Here is a 15,300-nt window from a genome sequence, read left to right on the forward strand (position 1 = left end):
GCGTCCCTCCCTCCCTCCCTCCCTCCCTCCCTGCCTGCCTGCCTGCCTGCCTGCCTGCCTGCCTGCCTGCCTGCCTGCCTCCCTCCCTCCCTCCCTCCCTCCCTCCCTCCCTGCCTCCCTGCCTGCCTGCCTGCCTCCCTCCCTCCCTGTCTACCCCTTCCTCCCTCCCTCCCTGCCTGCCTCCCTCCCTCCCTCCCTCCCTCCCTGCCTCCCTCCCTCCCTCCCTCCCTCCCTCCCTCCCTGCCTGCCTGCCTGCCTGCCTGCCTGCCTCCCTGCCTGCCTCCCTCCCTGCCTGTCTACCCCTTCCTCCCTCCCTCCCTGCCTGCCTCCCTCCGTCCCTCCCTGCCTCCCCCCTCCCTCCCTCCCTGCTGCCTCCCCCTCTCTACCTCTCTCTCCCTGCCTCCCTCCCTCCCTTCCTTCCTTCCTTCCTTCCCTCCTTCCTTCCTTCCTCCCTCCCTCCCTGCCTGCCTGCCTCCTCCCTTCCTCCCTCCCTCCCTTCCTCCCTTCCTCCCCCTCCCTGCCTGCCTTCTCACTGCTGGTGCCTTGCCTGTCTGCCTGGTATGGATTAGAGTCTAAGGACTATTGGTGTCTCTGCATTCTGCCTGGTATGGATTAGAGTCTAAGGACTATTGGTGTCTCTGCATTCTGCCTGGTATTGATCAGAGTCTAAGGACTATTGGTGTCTCTGCTGTCTGCCTGGTACTGATCAGAGTCTAAGGACTATTGGTGTCTCTGCTGTCTGCCTGGTACTGATCAGAGTCTAAGGACTATTGGTGTCTCTGCTGTCTGCCTGGTATTGATCAGAGTCTAAGGACTATTGGTGTCTCTGCATTCTGCCTGGTATTGATCAGAGTCTAAGGACTATTGGTGTCTCTGCATTCTGCCTGGTATTGATCAGAGTCTAAGGCTATTGGTTAGTGTCTCTGCATTCTGCCTGGTATTGATCAGAGTCTAAGGACTATTGGTGTCTCTACCGTCTGCCTGGTATTGATCCGAGTCTAAGGACTATTGGTTAGTGTCTCTGCATTCTGCCTGGTATTGATCAGAGTCTAAGGACTATTGGTTAGTGTCTCTGCATTCTGCCTGGTATTGATCAGAGTCTAAGGACTATTGGTGTCTCTGCTGTCTGTCTGGTATTGATCAGAGTCTAAGGACTATTGGTGCCTCTGCTGTCTGCCTGGTATTGATCCGAGTCTAAGGACTATTGGTGTGTCTGCCTTGTATTGATCAGAGTCTAAGGACTATTGGTGTCTCTGCTGTCTGCCTGGTATTGATCAGAGTCTAAGGACTATTGGTGTGTCTGCCTTGTATTGATCAGAGTCTAAGGACTATTGGTGTCTCTGCTGTCTGCCTGGTATTGATCAGTCTAAGGACTATAGGTGCCTCTGTTCCCACTCACATACTTTATCCTGGTTTAGTTTGGGGTGGTATTAGGATTCACAGCCTGTCTTTCATTCGATCTGTGTGTGTGTGAGGATAGTTGACCTTGGCCTTAAACAAGATTCTGTAAGCCAGCCAAAAAGACAGACTCCACTGTGTGAAGAGTACAGAGCAGAATAAGACAAGAATCAATGTTTGAAAGAAAACTCTCGTAATACGGTGGACCTTTCACCCTGATCTCTGTCTCGCTGTGTGTTCAGAGTTATCTTTGTTTTAAAGGTATGCTCCCTATTCTCTCTCATCCAATAACCATACCAGAAGAAAAACAGCACCCACTCAAGTCAATAAATCCATCAATCTGTCACAACTTCCGCCGAAGTCGGTTCCTCTCCTTGTTCGGGCGGCGTTCGGAGGTCAACGTCCCCGGTCTCCTAGCCACCGCCGATCCACCTTTCATTTTCCATTTGTTTTGTCTTGTTTTCCCGCACACCTGGTTTACATTCCATCATTGCTTGACGTGTATATAACCCTCTGTTCCCCCCATGTCTGTGTGTGGAATTGTTTGTTGTAAAGTGTTTGTGCACTTCAGACTGGTTTGCGACGGGTTATTGAAACCCGTATTTTGTTGATCTGGGTGCAGTTTGTTTTGCCTTATTAAACTGCTCCGGTTGTTACCCAGTTCTGCTCTCCTGCGCCTGACTTCCCTGCAGCCAGTTACGCACCTCTTACAGAATTACACACCCGAATATGGAGTCAGCAGGAGCAGGTGCCCCTGGTATAGTGGTCGAGGAGCGCCCACTACTCGCCCACTACTGGGATTCGTCTCGCCCTTCCCTGGGAGTACGATGGGACGGCTGCACGCTGCCAGGGTTTCCTGCTGCAGCTGGATCTATACCTGGCAACCGTCCACCCGGCTCCCTCAGGCCGTGAGAGGGTGTCCGCCCTCGTCTCGTGCCTCTTGGGGAAAGCCCTGGAGTGGGCCAACGCCGTGTGGGGAGAAGGAGATCCGGCGCTGGACCATTAACAGGATTCCACCCACCCGAGGGTAGAGCGGCGGGTGAACGTCTCTTCCATCTGAGGCAGGGGAGGAGGAGCGCCCAGGAGTTCGCGATGGACTTTCGGACCCTGGCCGCCGCTGCGGGATGGAACGATAGGGCCCTGATCGACCACTATCGCTACAGTCTGCGCGAGGACGTCCGTCGGGACTTGGCCTGCAGGGACACCACTCTTACCTTTGACCAGCTGGTGGACCTGTCCATCCGGCTGGATAACCTGCTGGCTACCCGCAGACAATCAGATCGGGGTCTGTTAGTTCCATCCCCCAGCACCACCGCTCCGATGCCCATGGAGCTGGGAGGTGCTGCGCTCAGGGAGACCGGAGGAGGTTCCGTCACATGCACCATCTGTGGCCGCAGAGGTCACACTGCCGGTCGGTGCCGGGTTGATTCCTCTGGCGCTCTGGCGTCACCCCAGGTGAACCGGCACCATTCTCTCCCAGAGCCCTCTGTTGCACACCTGCTTTTGTATGTCACTTTTCCTGAGAGTTTTCCCCGCATTTCCAGCATAAGGAGCTCGTCGATTCAGGCGCGGCTGGGAATTTTATAGACAGATCATTCGCCCATAGTTTAGGGATCCCCATTGATCCAGTGGCTATGCCTTTCCCAGTTCACGCCTTAGACAGTCGACCATTAGGGTCAGGGTTGATTAGGGAGGCCACCGCTCCCCTGGGCATGGTGACGCAGGGGGGTCACAAGGAGAGAATCAGTCTCTTCCTCATTGACTCTCCTGCGTTTTCCGTGGTGCTTGGCCTACCCTGGTTAGCCTGTCATGACCCCACTGTGTCATGGCAGCAGAGGGCTCTCACGGGGTGGTCGCGAGTGCGCTCGGGGAGGTGTGTAGGGGTTTCCGTTGGTACAACTACAGTGGAAAGTCCAGACCAGGTCTCCACCGTGCGCATTCCCCCCGGATATTCCGATTTGGCTCTCGCCTTCTCCAAAAAGACAGCAACTCAATTACCACCCCATCGTCGGGGTGATTGTGCGATAAATCTCCTGGTAGATGCCGCACTCCCCAGCAGTCACGTGTATCCTCTGTCACAGGCGGAGACGGAAACATATGTCTCCGAATCCCTGCATCAGGGGTACATTCGATCCTCTACTTCACCCGCATGCTCAAGTTTATTTTTTGTGAAGAAGACTTCCCTGCAGCCAGTTACGCACCTCTTACACAATAAAATGTATTTATAAAGCCCTTTTTAAATCAGCAGATGTCACATTACTTAAACAGAAACCCAGCCTAAACCCCAAACAGCAAGCAATGCAGATGTAGAAGCATGGAGGCTAGGAAAGACTCCCTAAAAAGGAAGGAACCTAGGAAGAAACCTGGAGGGGAACAAGGCTCTGAGGGGTGGTAAGTCCTCTTCTGGCTGTGCTGGGTGGAGATTATAACAGTACATCGCTAAGATGTTCAAATGTTCATAGTCAAATACCCTCATCATGCAATACCCACCAATTCAATACCCATCCATTCAATACCCATCCATTCAATACCCATCATTCAATACCCATCCATTCAATACCCATCCATTCAATACCCATCCATTCAATACCCATCATTCAATACCCATCATTCAATACCCATCCATTCAATACCCATCCATTCAATACCCATCCATTCAATACCCATCATTCAATACCCATCCATTCAATACCCATCCATTCAATACCCATCCATTCAATACCCATCCATTCAATACTCAATACCCATCCATTCAATACCCATCCATTCAATACCCATCCATTCAATACCCATCATTCAATACCCATCCATTCAATACCCATCATTCAATACCCATCCATTCAATACCCATCCATTCAATACCCATCATTCAATACCCATCCATTCAATACCCATCCATTCAATACCCATCATTCAATACCCATCCATTCAATACCCATCAATTCAATACCCATCCATTCAATACCCATCATTCAATACCCATCATTCAATACCCATCATTCAATACCCATCCATTCAATACCCATCCATTCAATACCATCCATTCAATACCCATCCATTCAATACCATCCATTCAATACCCATCATTCAATACCCATCCATTCAATACCATCCATTCAATACCCATCATTCAATACCCATCCATTCAATACCCATCCATTCAATACCCATCCATTCAATACCCATCATTCAATACCCATCATTCAATACCCATCATTCAATACCCATCATTCAATACCCATCCATTCAATACCCATCCATTCAATACCCATCATTCAATACCCATCATTCAATACTCAATACCCATCCATTCAATACCCAGCCATTCAATACCCATCATTCAATACCCATCATTCAATACCCATCATTCAATACTCAATACCCATCCATTCAATACCCATCCATTCAATACCCATCCATTCAATACCCATCATTCAATACCCATCCATTCAATACCCATCATTCAATACCCATCATTCAATACCCATCATTCAATACCCATCCATTCAATACCCATCATTCAATACCCATCATTCAATACCCATCCATTCAATACCCATCCATTCAATACCCAGCCATTCAATACCCAGCCATTCAATACCCATCCATTCAATACCCATCCATTCAATACCCATCCATTCAATACCCAGCCATTCAATACCCATCCATTCAATACCCATCATTCAATACCCATTCAATACCCAGCCATTCAATACCCAGCCCTCTTCTGGCTGTGCTGGGCAGATTCATTTAGAGAACATCATTGACTACAACAACCTATGAAAGGAAGAATCTAGCTGAAGGTAACTGGATGGAAACTAGCTAGGTACAGAGGCATCTACTACGGCTAACGTCTCTATACAGGAATCAGACTAATATAGGTTAGGTTATAGGTTATTTGATTATTCATGTTTGCTTTGCCTTGCTGTATGTACACACTCAGCCCTCTTCTTCTTGTTAGTTCTGTTAAAGAAGCAGAAATGATTTAACATCCCTTTTTTCATTCATAAAACATGTAGTAAAGACAAGTCAAGACGTAAGTGAAACGTAGTGAAGACGTTAAGTCAAGACGTAAGTGAAACGTAGTGAAGACATTAAGTCGTCATAACAAACACAACATACATCATTGCTTTATTACTTGACACAGAGCTATAAAAGTATTATGCATTGTTATAATTGTTATAAAATGACCACATCTTTTTGGTTTTATCATATAACTAGAATAGAATGGAAAAGAACTGAATAGAGTAACTGTTTCCTATTTGTATTGTGTCACATATTACAGGCCCCCTATTGACAGGCTGTGGAGTTGGAACAAACTGAACTAACTCTGAACTGCCGTCAGTCTGGTATTATTTGGAATAACCTCACAACTGGCAACCGGTTTGTGTTTAATAGAACCTTAATAAATCCCAGACTATGCCTTTAGATGTCTTAATAAATCCCAGACTATGCCTTTAGATGTCTTAATAAATCCCAGACTATGTCTTTAGATGTCTTAATAAATCCCAGACTATGCCTTTAGATGTCTTAATAAATCCCAGACTATGCCTTTAGATGTCTTAATAAATCCCAGACTATGCCTTTAGATGTCTTAATAAATCCCAGACTATGCCTTTAGATGTCTTAATAAATCCCAGACTATGCCTTTAGATGTCTTAATAAATCCCAGACTATGTCTTTAGATGTCTTAATAAATCCCAGACTATGCCTTTAGATGTCTTAATAAATCCCAGACTATGCCTTTAGATGTCTTAATAAATCCCAGACTATGCCTTTAGATGTCTTAATAAATCCCAGACTATTCCTTTAGATGTCTTAATAAATCCCAGACTATGCCTTTAGATGTCTTAATAAATCCCAGACTATGCCTTTAGATGTCTTAATAAATCCCAGACTATGTCTTTAGATGTCTTAATAAATCCCAGACTATGCCTTTAGATGTCTTAATAAATCCCAGACTATGCCTTTAGATGTCTTAATAAATCCCAGACTATGCCTTTAGATGTCTTAATAAATCCCAGACTATGCCTTTAGATGTCTTAATAAATCCCAGACTATGCCTTTAGATGTCTTAATAAATCCCAGACTATGCCTTTAGATGTCTTAATAAATCCCAGACTATGCCTTCAGATGCAGAACCAGACTCTTCTGCTCACGCTATGATACCAGTGTCTGTTACATTGACCACGTTCCAAATGGCAACATATTCCCTTTATAGTGCACTACTTTAGGGCATATACTGTAGGTCTCTGGTTAACAGTAGTGCACTGTATAGGGAATGAGGGTGCCATTTGGGATGCAAGCATTTATTTTTTTATTTTTTTATACAGTGTTTCTATATGGTGTTTACAGTATACAGCTTTATACACACATCCCCTAACCAGAGTGTTACACATTGTCTGTGGGAAAGAGAGAGAACCAGCAGTAAAGCTTCACTAGAGATACATGCGTTTGATTACATACACTACATGACCAACAGTATGTGGACAATTGTTCATCCAACATCTCATTCCAAAAACATGGGCATTAATATGGAGTTGGTCCCCCCCTTTACTAATGTAACAGCCTCCACTCTTCTGGAAAGGCTTTCCACTAGATGTTGGAACATTGCTGCAGGGACTTGCTTCCAATTCAGCCACAAGAGCGTTAGTGAGGTCGGGCGCTGAAGATGGGCGTTTGTATCAGGTATCAACCCAGATGCAGACCGTGTTGAAGTAACAATGTTTATTACAGCAACAGGGGCAAAGGTTCAGGACGGCAGGCAGGCTCAGGGTCAGGCAGAGTGGTCAGGCGGGTGGGTACAGGCTCAGGACAGGTAAGGGTCAAAAAACCAGGAGGACAAGAAAATAGAGACTGGGAAAAAGCAGGAGCTGAGACACAAAAAACGCTGGTTAGCTTGACAAAAAAGACGAACTGGCAACAGACAAACAGAGAACACAGGTATAAATACACAGGGATAATGGGCAAGATGGGTGACACCTGGAGGTGGGTGGAGAGCGTCACAAAGACAGGTGAAACAGATCAGGGTGTGACAGTTTGATGGGGTTGAGGTCGGGGCTCTGTGCAGGCCAGTCAAGTTCTTCCACACTGATCTCGACAAACCCTTTCTGTATGGACCTCGCTTTGTGCACGGGGGCATTGTCATGCTGAAACAGGAAAGGGCCTTTCCCAAACTGTTGCCAGAAAGTTGCAAGCACAGAACCGTCTGGAATGTCATTGTATGCTGTAGTGTTAAGATTTCCCTTCACTGGAACTAAGGGACCCGAACCATGAAAATCAGCCCCAGACCATTATTCCTCCTCCACCAAACTTTACACTATGAATTGGGGCAGGTAGCGCTCTGCTGGCATCCGCCAAACCCAGATTCGTCCGTCGGACTGCCAGATAGCGAAGCGTGATTCATCACTCCAGAGAACGCATTTCCCCGTCCCAGAGTCCAATGGCGGCGAGCTTTACATCACTCCAGCCAATGCTTGGTATTGCGCATGGTGATCTTAGGCTTGTGTGTGGCTGCTCTGCCATGGAAACCCATTTCATGAAGATCCCGACGAACAGTTCTTGTGCTGACGTTGCTTCCAGAGGCAGTTTGGAACTCGATAGTGAATGATGCAAACGAGGACAGCCGATTTTTACCGCTACACGCTACAGCACTCAGCGGTCCCGTTCTATGAGCTTGTGTGGCCTACCACTTCACGGCTGAGCCGTTGTTGCTCCTAGACGTTTCCACTTCACAATAACAGCACTTACAGTTGACCGGGGCAGGGCAGACATTTGACAAACTGACTTGTTGGAAAGGTGACATCCTATGACGTTGCTACATTGAAAGTCACTGAGCTCTTCAGAAAGGACATTCTACTGCCAACGTTTGTCTATGGAGATTGCATGGCTGTGTGCTCGATTTTATACACCTGTCAGCAACAGGTGTGGCTGAAATAATTAAATCCACTCATTTGAAGGGGTGTCCACATACATTTGTATATATAGTGCATCTGTGACCAACGGATATATATCTGTATTCCCAGTCATGTGAAATCCATAGATTAGGGAATGATTAATTCATTTCAATTGACTGATTTCCTTATATGAACTTTAATAACTCAGTAAAATCTTTGAAATTGTTGTCCACATACTTTTGTATATATAGTGTATAAATCGCACTGTGATATACTGTTGGCGTAGCAAGGATGACTTGCTGACTGACTGACTGACTGACTGTTTATCTGACTGACTGTTTATCTGACTGACTGACTGACTGACTGACTGACTGACTGACTGTTTATCTAACCGTCTGACTGACTGTTTATCTGACTGACTGTTTATCTGACTGACTGACTTGCTGACTGACTGACTGACTGTTTATCTGACTGACTGACTGATTATCTGACTGACTGACTGACTGATTATCTGACTGACTGACTGACTGTTTATCAGACAGACAGACAGACAGACAGACAGACAGACAGACAGACAGACAGACAGACAGACAGACAGAGAGAGACAGACAGACAGACAGACAGACAGACAGACAGACAGACAGACAGACAGACAGAGGATCAATGAAACAGATAAAACTGGACAGGCTAATAAAATAACTCGCTCCGAGTATCAAACTGTACCTGATTATCAAACTGTACCTGATTATCAAACTGTACCTGATTATCAAACTGTACCTGATTATCAAAGGTTTATGAAACGCTACGAGGATTTCCCCTCAGGGGGTCAAGCCCTGTGTAAGGTTGCATCCCAAATGGCACTCTATAGCCATAGGGGCCCTGGTCAAAAGTAGTGCACTATGTAGGGAATAGGATGCAATTTGGAACACAATCAGTCAGTCAGCCAGTCAGAGGGGAGCAGCAGGCCCTGAAGCAGGGTGACATGCCTGGGGACACGAGATGTGAAGGATGAGGGGTCCAGCTCCAGAAAGTGGGTATAGGAGGGAGAGTGAAGTACAGAGCTACTGCTACCTGGCTGTTTAATACAGAGCTACTGCTACCTGGCTGTTTAATACAGAGCTACTGCTACCTGGCTGTTTAATACAGAGCTACTGCTACCTGGCTGTTTAATACAGAGCTACTGCTACCTGGCTGTTTAATACAGAGCTACTGCTACCTGGCTGTTAATACAGAGCTACTGCTACCTGGCTGTTTAATACAGAGCTACTGCTACCTGGCTGTTTAATACAGAGCTACTGCTACCTGGCTGTTTAATACAGAGCTACTGCTACCTGGCTGTTTAATACAGAGCTACTGCTACCTGGCTGTTTAATACAGAGCTACTGCTACCTGGCTGTTTAATACAGAGCTACTGCTACCTGGCTGTTTAATACAGAGCTACTGCTACCTGGCTGTTTAATACAGAGGTCCTGCTACCTGGCTGTTTAATACAGAGCTACTTCTACCTGGCTGTTTAATACAGAGGTACTGCTACCTGGCTGTTTAATACAGAGCTACTGTTACCTGGCTGTTTAATACAGAGCTACTGCTACCTGGCTGTTTAATACAGAGCTACTGCTACCTGGCTGTTTAATACAGAGCTACTGCTACCTGGCTGTTTAATACAGAGCTACTGCTACCTGGCTGTTTAATACAGAGCTACTGCTACCTGGCTGTTTAATACAGAGGTCCTGCTACCTGGCTGTTTAATACAGAGCTACTGCTACCTGGCTGTTTAATACAGAGCTACTGCTACCTGGCTGTTTAATACAGAGCTACTGCTACCTGGCTGTTTAATACAGAGCTACTGCTACCTGGCTGTTTAATACAGAGCTACTGCTACCTGGCTGTTTAATACAGAGGTCCTGCTACCTGGCTGTTTAATACAGAGCTACTTCTACCTGGCTGTTTAATACAGAGGTACTGCTACCTGGCTGTTTAATACAGAGCTACTGCTACCTGGCTGTTTAATACAGAGCTACTGCTACCTGGCTGTTTAATACAGAGGTACTGCTACCTGGCTGTTTAATACAGAGCTACTGTTACCTGGCTGTTTAATACAGAGCTACTGCTACCTGGCTGTTTAATACAGAGCTACTGCTACCTGGCTGTTTAATACAGAGCTACTGCTACCTGGCTGTTTAATACAGAGCTACTGCTACCTGGCTGTTTAATACAGAGCTACTGCTACCTGGCTGTTTAATACAGAGCTACTGCTACCTGGCTGTTTAATACAGAGGTCCTGCTACCTGGCTGTTTAATACAGAGCTACTGCTACCTGGCTGTTTAATACAGAGCTACTGCTACCTGGCTGTTTAATACAGGAGCTACTGCTACCTGGCTGTTTAATACAGAGCTACTGCTACCTGGCTGTTAATACAGAGCTACTGCTACCTGGCTGTTTAATACAGAGCTACTGCTACCTGGCTGTTTAATACAGAGCTACTGCTACCTGGCTGTTTAATACAGAGCTACTGCTACCTGGCTGTTTAATACAGAGCTACTGCTACCTGGCTGTTTAATACAGAGCTACTGCTACCTGGCTGTTTAATACAGAGCTACTGCTACCTGGCTGTTTAATACAGAGGCTACTGCTACCTGGCTGTTTAATACAGAGCTACTGCTACCTGGCTGTTTAATACAGAGCTACTGCTACCTGGCTGTTTAATACAGAGCTACTGCTACCTGGCTGTTTAATACAGAGCTACTGCTACCTGGCTGTTTAATACAGAGCTACTGCTACCTGGCTGTTTAATACAGAGCTACTGCTACCTGGCTGTTTAATACAGAGCTACTGCTACCTGGCTGTTTAATACAGAGGCTACTGCTACCCCTGGCCTGTTTAATACAGAGCTACTGCTACCATGGCTGTTTAATACAGAGCTACTGCTACCTGGCTGTTTAATACAGAGCTACTGCTACCTGGCTGTTTAATACAGAGCTACTGCTACCTGGCTGTTTAATACAGAGCTACTGCTACCTGGCTGTTTAATACAGAGGTCCTGCTACCTGGCTGTTTAATACAGAGCTACTTCTACCTGGCTGTTTAATACAGAGGTACTGCTACCTGGCTGTTTAATACAGAGCTACTGCTACCTGGCTGTTTAATACAGAGCTACTGCTACCTGGCTGTTTAATACAGAGGTACTGCTACCTGGCTGTTTAATACAGAGGTACTGTTACCTGGCTGTTTAATACAGAGCTACTGCTACCTGGCTGTTTAATACAGAGCTACTGCTACCTGGCTGTTTAATACAGAGGTACTGCTACCTGGCTGTTTAATACAGAGGTACTGTTACCTGGCTGTTTAATACAGAGCTACTGCTACCTGGCTGTTTAATACAGAGCTACTGCTACCTGGCTGATTCAGGTTAATAGACTTACCTGAATAAATATATTTCATGAAAATGATCATACCTGATAATCTCTGTCCATGGGTGGAGGTGGTAGGAAAGAGATGGAGGATGAGAGGCCTCCGTCATCAGCGGGAGGAGGTGGTAGGGGGTAGTCCCCTGAAACACACAGACACCAACACAGTCATATTATCCTCTGGGAAGGTCACTCAGATCACACACACATACCGTGGATATCAGTATTTAGTATTTAACTATTTACCACCTTTGGATTAAAAAACAAAAACATTTTGGTTATGTTACAAAGTGGGATTGAAATAGATTGAATTGTGATGTTTTTTTTGTTATTTTTTTGTAATTGATCTTCACTAAATACTCCATAATGTCAAAGAGAAAAGAAGATTCTACAAATTTTTTACAAATTAATAAACATTTTATAACTAAAATATAGTTATTGCATAAGTACTGTATTCACCCGTTTGTTTAGGCAAGCCTAAATTAGTTCAGGAGTGAAATGTGGCTTAACAAATCCCATAATAAGATACATGGACTGACTTACTCTATGTATAATAATAGGGCTTGACATGATTTTTATTGACTACCCCTTCCTCTGTTCCCCATACATACAACATCTGGAAGGCCCCTCGGTCAAGTATTGAATATCAAGCACAAATTCAACTACAAAAACCAGGGAGCTTTTCGAAAGCCTCATAAAGAAGGGCATTGATTGGTAGATGGGTTCTTATAACAAATCAGACATTGAATATCTCTTTAAGCGTGGTCGGGTTAATAATGATACTGTCGATGATGTATTAAACCACCCAGACACAACAAAGATATAGTCAACCTTCTGAACTGAGCTGCAGGACAGGAAGGAAACTGCTCAGGGATTTCACCATGAGGCCATTGGTGATTTTAAAACAGTTACAGAGTTTAATGGATGTGATAGAAGAAAACTGAGGATGGATCAACAACATTGTAGTTACTCCATAACAATGACCTAATGACAGAGTGAAAAGAAGAACACAAATAAACAGAATAAAAATATTCCAAAACATGCATCCTATATGCAAATAAGACACTAAAGTAATACTGCAAAATAACACGGCAAAGGAATCCACATTGTGGCCTAAATGCAAAGCCTTATGTTTGGGAAAAATCCAACACAACACATCACTGGGTAAAGCCCGTCTTCCCAGTACCAGGTCAAGCCGTTTGGACTTACCAACGCCTCCGCTATCTTCCAGGCCCTGGTAAACGTTGTGTTCCGGGACATGCTAAATCGTTTTTGTGTTTGTCTACCTTGACGACATCCTGTTGTTTTTCCCCGGTCTACCCAAGAATACATTCTCCATGTCAGATAAGTCCTTCAGCGCCTCTTGGAGAACCAGTTGTTTGTGAAGGCCGAGAAGTGTGAATTCCACCGTTCTACAAACTCCTTTCTGGGATATGTCATCGCTGATGGAAATGTCCAAATGGATCCTGAAAAGGTGAAAGTAGTGGTAGAGTGGCCTCAACCTACGTCCAGGGTGTTTCCTGCGTTTCGCTAACGTTTACCGCCGTTTCACTCGGGGCTATAGCACTCTGGCGGCTCCCCTCTCTGCACTCACCTGTCCCAAAGTACAGTTTACATGGTCTCCAGCTGTCGACAAAGCCTTTGTGGACCTGAATCATCGGTTCACAACAGCAGCCATCCAGACCCGTCCCATCAATTTGTGGTTGAGGTTGATGCTTATGACGTTGGAGTTGGGGGCCATCCTGTCCCAGCGATCTGACGAGGAACAAAAGCTTCATCCCTGTGCCTTCCTGTCCCATCGTCTCCATCCTGCAGAGAGGAACTATCACGTAGGCACCCGAGAACTCCTGGCGGTCAAGACGGCGTTGGAAGAGTGAAGGCACTGGCTACAAGGAGCAGAAGAGCCATTTTTGGACCAACCATAAAAATGTGGAATATCTCCATACAGCCAAGCGCCTTAACTCCAGGCAGGCCCGGTGAGCTTTGTTATTTACAAGATTCAACTTCACCATTTCCTACCGCCCAAGGTCCAATAATGTGAAGCCTGACCCCCTTTCCTGCCTTTACAGTTCCTCTGTCAAACCCTCAGTCTCAGAAACCATTGTCTCTACCTCCTGCCTTTGTGGTTGGGGTATTGAAAACTTTGGTTCGCAAGGTTCCCAGCCTGAACCTGAAGGGGCCCGGCTAAGCGGTTGTTTGTCCCTAACTCAGTCACGCCCTGATCTGTTTCACCTGTCACTCTGCTTGTCTCCACCCCCCTCCAGGTGACTCTTATTTTCCCCGGTGTATATATCCCTGTGTTTCCTGTCTCTCTGTGACAGTTAGTCTTGTTTGTCAAGTCAACCAGCATTTTTGTGTCTCATCTCCTGCTTTTTCCAGTGTCTCTTTTCTCGCCCTCCTGGGTTTTGACCCTTGCCTGTCCTGACTCTGAGCCCGCCTGCCTGACCACTCTGCCTGCCCCTAGCCTAGTGGTTAGAGCGTTGGACTAGTAACCGAAAGGTTGCAAGTTCAAAATCCCCGAGCTGACAAGGTAGAAATCTGCCGTTCTGCCCCTGAACCTGGCAGTTAACCCACTGTTCCTAGGCTGAAATAATTTGTTCTTTAACTGCCTAGTTAAATAAAGGTAAAAAAAAAATGTTTTAAGAAAAAACCTCGAGGCTGCCTATCATCTTGTACCGTTTGGACTCTGGCCCGGTTTATGAACTCTGGCCTGTACCCGACCTGCCTTTTGCCTTTTGTTATAGTAAATATTGTAGCTCAACCATCTGCCTCCTGTGTCTGTATGTTGGGTCTCGCCTTGGGGGTGAATACTGATCTAATAAAAGTATATTAGTGTTTCTTTTTTCATTAAATTCAAATATATATATATATATATATATATATATATATATATATATATATATATATATATATATATATATACTTTTTCTTCCACTTTGACATTAGAGTATTTTGTATGGATCACTGACAAAACAAATCCAGCTATGTTACACGATAAAATGTGAAGAAATCCAAGGAGGGAGAATACTTATGTTACCCACTGTATATCAAATACAGCCGACTGTAGCGATAGACAGTGGTTGTAAAATTAATCAAAGGATTATACATTACTATAAAAAGTGAAAAGAGTAAATAAACAAGACAAAATAAACCTCTGAGTTTATTAGCTATCATGTACAAAAAGAACTGTGATTATAATCTACATACAGAATATGTCTGTGTGTGTTTTTTAGGTGTTAGTTAGAGAGAAAAAGAAAGAGAGAGAGAGAGAGAAAGAATGGAAGAGAGAGAGACAAAGGATTGAGAGAGAGAGGGAGAGAGAGAGAAAGAAAGAGAGAGAGAGAGAGAGAGAGAGAGAGAGAGAGAGAGAAAGAGAAAGAGAAAGAGAGAAAGAGAGAGACAAAGAGAGGAAGAGAGAGAGAGGAGAGAGAGAGAGAAAGGAGAGAGAGAAAGAGAGAGAGAGAGAGAGAAAGGAGAGAGAGAAAGAGAGAAAGAGATAGGAAGAGAGAAAGGAGAGAGAGAAAGAGGAGAGAGAGAGAAAAATGGAAGGGAAAGGATTGAGAGAAAGAGAGGGAGAGAGAGAGAGAAAGAGATAGAA

At 45.3% G+C, this 15,300-nt stretch overlaps 1 protein-coding gene across 1 annotated transcript in view; it reads right to left on the reverse strand.

Moving 5' to 3' along the window:
- lpp (LIM domain containing preferred translocation partner in lipoma) overlaps window positions 1–15,300 on the reverse strand; it is a gene marked incomplete in the record, with an annotated part of 384,586 nt that overhangs the window by 223,634 nt on the left and 145,652 nt on the right. The window contains 1 exon segment of the mRNA XM_029695387.1: window positions 11,751–11,845. Within this exon segment, the coding sequence (XP_029551247.1) occupies window positions 11,751–11,845 (95 nt within the window).

Source organism: Salmo trutta, chromosome 17, assembly GCF_901001165.1.
Source record: "Salmo trutta chromosome 17, fSalTru1.1, whole genome shotgun sequence".
Classification (NCBI taxonomy): Eukaryota; Metazoa; Chordata; class Actinopteri; order Salmoniformes; family Salmonidae; genus Salmo; species Salmo trutta.